Source organism: Lampris incognitus, chromosome 4, assembly GCF_029633865.1.
Source record: "Lampris incognitus isolate fLamInc1 chromosome 4, fLamInc1.hap2, whole genome shotgun sequence".
NCBI classification, from domain to species: Eukaryota; Metazoa; Chordata; class Actinopteri; order Lampriformes; family Lampridae; genus Lampris; species Lampris incognitus.
Window position 1 is genome coordinate 27394476 of NC_079214.1, and position 6951 is coordinate 27401426.

The 6951-nt window shown below is 41.2% G+C and overlaps 1 protein-coding gene across 2 annotated transcripts; it reads right to left on the reverse strand.

Moving 5' to 3' along the window:
* Positions 1–1565: 1565 nt before the first annotated feature.
* Positions 1566–6295, reverse strand: LOC130111502 (BTB/POZ domain-containing protein 1-like). 2 transcript variants are annotated; one of them, XM_056278722.1, is made up of 8 exons: positions 5761–6295; positions 4242–4398; positions 3695–3800; positions 3400–3597; positions 2902–3031; positions 2695–2782; positions 2460–2606; positions 1566–2339 (listed from the first exon to the last, which is right to left on the reverse strand). In XM_056278722.1, the coding sequence occupies exons 1-8, from the start codon at positions 6177–6179 to the stop codon at positions 2181–2183; spliced, it is 1404 nt and encodes a 467-aa protein (XP_056134697.1). In that variant the 5' UTR covers positions 6180–6295; the 3' UTR covers positions 1566–2180. The 2 variants fall into 2 exon arrangements, with proteins under 2 accessions (XP_056134697.1, XP_056134695.1); XM_056278720.1 differs by having other exon boundaries at positions 2902–3094.
* Positions 6296–6951: the final 656 nt, after the last annotated feature.

A 6951-nucleotide genomic window follows, 5' to 3' on the forward strand; every position in this document is an offset into this window, starting at 1 on the left:
GTATTTCAGTGTTTTTAATATCTGGAACTAAAGAGGATAGTTCCTTTCTATTGCTACATTCACCCACCCAAACAGGGATGTGTGTGCACTTACATACATACATACATACAATCATGAATAATAATTCTGCTACAGATTACTGATGCTTAAACTGAGGTGCTTGTGTTATTCCGCCATATGCTTCATACTGTGCATGCCTATTTGGTGCCTCAGAAATATGGGGTCAATTTTTATTCCATCGTTCCAGGCATATGATTGCAAAGAGCTCTCAAAGAACATGTGTTCTTGATATAGCCCCAACAGTGCTTGCAACATTTGCAGAAGTTTCTCAGTAAGACACAGTCAACACCAAAAGGCTAAACATGTTCACACTGTTGTTCAAGTTGTGTGCTTTGTATTAAACATTGAGTGCTGGTGGGTGAAAATCTTCTTAACACTTACTTTCAAAGTCCTCTGTGCTGTAAAGAGTGTCTGAGTGGGCAGCCAGCAGGAGAGGCTGTCAGGTCCCGGTGACTCACCTGGCAGCTTCTATCCATCACTCTCCTCCTCCACGCCCACTCACAGCAATCTAAATTGCCATTTTCTTTGATGCCTTTCTCTATGAACGTGCAGGTTATGCAATTCAAGAGCACTTCGTCATTCTACCATAAATGTAGGCCTCTGCATACATGATGCCGATGTACCATGCAACTGTTGCGCATGTAATTCTAATCTACATAACACAAATAATTACAACTATGAGAGTTAATATGACTTTGTTCATTTAAGTGCCAGAAATGTTGGACTGCACAGTTATTTTACAAGATATCTTGCAGCAATAGCAGCAATTTGTGGAACCTGTTCTGCTTCACTTCTGAAATCGTCTACCCACATCGGCAGCATTCAAAATGGAACGAGATGTTTCAGCATGGTCAGTATGGCCCATATGCATTGACTATTAACTAGGGAAACCATTCATTAAAATTCAAAACTGTATGGCTCTCCCAGAAGTTTAACATTTTCCCTTTTGTTCCTTTCTTTGGAGCATTAGCAGCTCATCAGGGTTGCATTTTGAAGTGTCTTTGGGCTACAGCAGCTCTCATGCCTAGAACATGTGATGGAAAGTAAATATCCTTATGCAGTGGTAGTTTTGGGGCAACACACTAGTCTTTACTCATTATGAATGACAGATGTGCAGAACCCAATTACTTTTAATTTATACATGTTCTATGTGAAGTTGGATAGATACTGAACAAGATGCTCACTTAAAGTATTTGGCTAATAGTGAATCATCTCTATTTACAGATGTCAGTAAAAAGATATTTGATAACTGGTTATGTGGTGTATCTGGCATCCTCTAGTGACAGAATTTGGAAATAAATTATGTATATCAAATGATTTATCCAAGTCTATTTTTTCTTCCTTGTGTCTAATACCTGCTCCATTATTGTCTTACAGATTCTGTTGCCCCAGAGTGCAGACACTTGCTGGAGAGGTACATCCAACTTTAAATTACCGTTTCCTTCCCAAATGCTAAAAATAGTAATTTTCATGCATTTCAGCAATAAAAATCATGGGGAGTCTTTGCCTGCATTTTAATGAAGTGCTAAGTAAAAGACATGGTATTATAAATTACAACCTGTACCACTGACAATCTCACATTGTTACACATACTGATTCCCAACAATACAATGGAAAAAAAACTGTAGACATCTGCTGAATATATGAAAAAAGTAGTGTGCAATAAAGATGGAAACAGTATAAAGTTTCTCTAATTATATGAGCAGAGGTGGGATGAATGACATTGGTCAACAATGAATTATTGTCATAACAGTATCACACACCAAGAGTCGTCTCCTTCATTGGCTACCCGCTGATGCACTGACAGAAAAGCTGCATTTAAAACATTTACAACCAATAACAGTTTTCTGTTCTAAAAACTTGTCTTTCAACCAAAAGAAAAGTAATTCCCTATTATTTCCAAACAGGCCTAAGCCAATTCCAGCCCCAATCTCATCACACAAAATCATTTGAGAACACTCGTATAAATATACATACACGTATGTTCACACACACGCAGACACACACACTTCTCGACTCAAAGTGAACACGAGGCACAATTTTTCTTCAGCAGTCCAAGTCTTAGCCACAGTCTGAGGTCTTCCTGGTTCAGTGTACCCGCTTGACAACATATTAGGAGTCTAGGTATAGTAGATAATCTCCGGTATCTGCCCATCTTCCACTGACGTACCGTTGTTATTCCCTGGTGAACTGAAGAAGAAAAATGTGGTCTTAGTCCCTGCTGATGATTCCTGGGTCACCTTCTTCAACCCTTTGGTGCCATAATGGGAGTCTGGGCCCTAAACAGAACAGTAGAAAAGGTAATCACTTTACTTAGTCAAGCAAAACCAGGGTGGCTATGACAGGCAACAGTCATTCATCCACCAAAGAATATTGCAAATGCCGATAGTGAACCTAACCTTTAAGGTGGCAGAGGCAGTGTAGCTGGCATTGGGTAGGATCTCCACAGGTTCTTTAAACATCACTCTGAATGTGTTCCCTGTACCATCACAACTGAAGCCTGTGTCATTCTGGCTGAGTATTATATTTTTGTCACTGTCGACAATCTACAGGGACAGGAAAATTCAATGACAAAATGAACAATATCCAGCAAATTGTTTTCCAACACCAATGCATCTTGATAAGAATATTTACCTGTATGTTGACCTGGTAGTCCGTGGGTCCATGTATTGAGCCATACAAGCCAAATCCCACTATTGATATTCTTCTATTCACATTAAATCTGTAGATAAGAGCAGATGGAAAAAAGAGGTATCCGTTACTGTCTGTGAACGATCTTTTCCATATTCCCCTATAAATGATGTAAAAAGGAGTGTTACCTGGGGTAGTGCAGCGTCTCACCTGATTCTGTCACTGGTACCACTGTACCCCCATCGACTTTCAACCTGCTGGAACCTACTAATACTGCACTCCTTCCCCCTGAGGCAGCAGCGGGGTCTGTCAATGTAGTCTACCCGCGGTTTGGGGTTTACTGTAAAGTGTAAAAACAGATTTACCACCTCCCGATCGAACAATATTCCAGACTGGGCAGGCCCTGTTGCACAAGAAAGAATATCAAGCTTGTTTCTGTGGTTGATTTCTTTGGACACATCAGGCACATGACAAAAACAGCAAAAAAATCAGAATCACAATACTTTATTCATCCCCGAGGGGCAATTGGAACAAACACATATTGAATGTGTTCACTGGCTCAACTGGATTTTTTATTATTTCCCATTTAACCTTTGTGTTTAACCACATTAGTCCCACTGAAATTATTTATCAGCTTCATGTTGTGTCAAAAAATAATACATCTAGCAAATTGCGATGAAAAACTTGTTTTCTCAAGTTTCAGATTACCTGCAGCAAACTCCTCAACAGTCATGAGTGGGAAGCGGATGAGGGAGAGGGCTTTCCCAAGAACTTTCTGTTTGTTCTCCGAGGTCAGGGGAAGTTGTTGTCTGTAACACTCAGCATCCGCCCAGCGCACCACCGCCCCAAACAAACGGTTTTCCCTGATGCCCAGTGTGTCTCTTTCCAGCACTGCGCATAAGGTGTCTAAACAAGAATGTACAGACAAGCACAGGTAATTATCAGTTCAGAATCATGCACACCATCTGACATGACAAATGTCTTGGGAAAGCCATTTACTTACCCAAGTCAATATCAGTAAAGCCCTCTGCATTTATAGCATCAGCAGTGCTTTTGTCAATGGTGTCTAAGCAGAGGCTGGCAAGCTGAGGTTCGTCAAATAACCTGGCCTGTAATTAAATGATGACAAAAAGGTAGATAAGCATTTTGTAGTAATTTTTCCTACACATGCGCCAGTGGAGAATTTCCAGAGGTTTTCAAATTAAAGACAAACTAATTGGATAACATATCAAACATCTACAAGTTTCAAATTACCATGTCGAGAAAAAAAAAACTCAAAAAATGAAACCATAAGAATGTTATTGTGCTACTTTAAGATAAATTAATAATGTTCAAAAGTATTCTCAGACAGATTCCAGGGTATCTCGTTTCCAAAGAGGATAGAAACAAAACATAATTCAGAAGATTTTTTTTTTTTAAATCAAGACCAACATTAAGTTTTGGTCGACCAAGTCTAAAGGGGGAAAACCAAAGCAATGCCTGATAGAATTTTCCTCTAAGCCAGGTGTGAAGTAATGATAAGGTACAAGTATTCAGGCGTGGATGTTTACCTGAGTGAGAAGCATGAATGCATTATCAGCTCTGAGGTGCTTTGTGAGAAACTCTACGCAATGACTCTCCAGAGCCGGGACCGCATACTTCTTAGCAGTGTACAGGGTTGTCATCACTGTCTCTGGACCAATGTGGACCTCGTCAGAATACAGGAACCTAGACAGAGGAATGAACGGGGATACTATTAAAGAAGAAAAAACTGCTCATAATAAGCCTTATTAGGGCTGGGCAATAATTATATTTTATCGTTTTTCAACACCTCAGATGAAATTTTGTGTCAGAATAAATGCTTTTCAAACTGGGGGTTTTGTGCTCATCATATTCTTCATAGATTTTACAATTCCGTTATAATTCTGTTATCCTCTTTCAATGTTGTATTCTGTAAATTGTATAAACGTCCACTGCACATTGTCCATCTTGGGAGAGAGATCCCAATCACATTCCACATAAGTGGAAGATGGGCAGATACTGGAGATTATCTACTATACCTAGACTCCTAATAAGTTGTCAAGTGGGTACACTGAACCAGGAGCAACTCCTCTGTTGCTCTCCCTGAGGTCTCTTCCTATTTTTTTCTCCCTGTTAAAGTTTTTTTTTTTTAGGGAGTTGTTCCTTATCCGATGCAAGGGTCTAAGGACAGGATGTTGTGTTGCTGTAAAGCCCCTTGAGGCAAATTTGTAATCTGTGATATTGGGCTATACAAATAAAATTGACTTGACTTAGGTTGAGACCCATAGGCAGGTCTTGGCGAGATTTCAAATGGGTCCCCAAATTATCTCTAGAAGTATTTATATGTAGCCAAAGCATTCTCAGGTCCACTGAAAAACAGAGACAATGAATAAAACACTGAAGGATAGTAGTTTAACATTGTAAAAGCATAACAAATTTGGCCCTATTAGCGTACACAATAATTAGTGCTATCAATTTGGGAGTCACAGGAAAACTTATTCTGAAAATTTGGGTCTCCCAAAAAAAGCTTTGAACACCACTGGTATAAAATAATGATGAGAATCTGTTACCTACAATTTATCTGTACAAACAAGTTGCCACTTAAATACAGGAACATGTGAGAAATGAAACATAATATTTCTATATTTTAGTGGCTTCCCAACTTCCTCTTTTCTTTTTTTAAAATCATACTTTTTGGAGCCATTTTCCCTCCAGTTTAAATTTTCTCTCAAATTGAGGTCTAAAATATCTTAGGGGGTATTATTTGAAAACCAGTATTGGTTTATTTTCACATTAACAAACTGTTCAGTGTATTGATCGTCAGTTGGATTTTTAAACGTGGTATTTTAAAGGCTGCATATCGACGTCGTGTAAAATTCCCTGTAACTATTATCGCTCTGCACCAACTCAAACGGTAATAATGGCAGACCCTATCCGGAAGGACTAGGAAGACACAAATGAGTGTGCAACGAAATCAGTCCTGGCATCCCTCAAATAGCCCTGAGGCCGATGGTTTAAACATACAACAGTGACTCCAGAAAACCTGCTTTGGGACATGTCCAGGCCCACCTGAGCAGGGAGAGGAACGCTGCTGGCTCCACATCTGGCAACTCGATTTCCGCCGAGGTAGTGGCCATTCCGCCGTTAAACATGGCATCGAAAACAGCACTTCCAGCGGCCAGCACGAATTTATGGGCCGGTATCCTCTGCGCCTGTCTGCCTTTCCCGACAATGAATTTCACGTCACTGAGAAGTTCGTTGTTGAAGAGGAAGGCGAAGCGCTCCTTCAGAGAGCTCTTCGTGGCCTGCCAGTTATACATGGGCTCCCGGTGGAGGCCCATTACAGGCGGTGAGATCGGCGGAGCAGAGGCGGAGGCTGGCATGTTGGGGACCGCCGGGGCTGCGTTCCTGCCCGTTGCAGACTGCGCGAAATTGGACACATGTCCTTCGAGATTTGACGCCACTCCGCCACCCCCACCCGTCGCCATCGTAAACTTCAAGTCACACGGCTTCGAACTAGAACTTACGCAAATCACAAACGCACGTCAGTTGTCCATATCTATAGTCTTTTGCGTGGTTTCGCATGGGTCGCCATCGCTTTTGGTTGTTTACCTGCTTTTTACCGTTGTTTACTCTTCTTCTTATGCTATTTTTCAGCGCGACTTGGCGTCTCTTATACTCACTGCTGCCCCCCTCTGGTCAGTGCTTAAAACTGAGGGGATGATGGTTGTTTCTTTCTTTCTTTCTGATTCAATTCAATTCAATTCAATTTTATTGTCATTAAAAACAATGTGCAGGCACATGTTCAAAATGAAATGAGGGCTGTGGCTTCACCAATCAGTGCAAGACAGACACAGACAAACACAGCAAACACAATATAAGATATACACACATGAAGACCAAAGCTAAAAATAAGTTAAAAGAGAGCTGGAGTACAAAATATTAAAAAATATCTACAGACATTCAGTGGGTAGCCAGGTTCGGGTGGGCAACAGCTTGTGGAAAGAAGCTGTTTTTGAGCCTGGTAGTGCGGGCTCTGAGGCTCATGTAGCGCCTCCCAGAGCGCAGGGGGGAGAACAGTCCATGGTTGGGGTGGGTGAGATCTCTGCTGATGCTCAGACCCCTTCGAAGGCAGCGTTTGTGATAAATGTCTTTTATGGCTGGGAGCTGGGTACTGGTGATATGCTGGGCCGCCTTGACGATCCGCTGCAGAGCTTTCTGGTCTACTGAGGTGCAGTTGCCGTACCACACTGAGATGCA

What these genes read in the sequence shown, in the direction of transcription:
- LOC130111502 (XM_056278720.1), bottom strand. Translation starts at nt 6,179, where the DNA reads ATGGCGACGGGTGGGGGTGGCGGAGTGGCGTCAAATCTCGAAGGACAT. An exon ending in CTTTACTGATATTGACTTGG is followed by an intron (nt 3,598 to 3,694) that starts GTAAGTAAATGG and finishes ATTCTTGTTTAG; the next exon opens with ACACCTTATGCGCAGTGCTG. An exon ending in GGTACCAGTGACAGAATCAG is followed by an intron (nt 2,783 to 2,901) that starts GTGAGACGCTGC and finishes TCTTATCTACAG; the next exon opens with ATTTAATGTGAATAGAAGAA.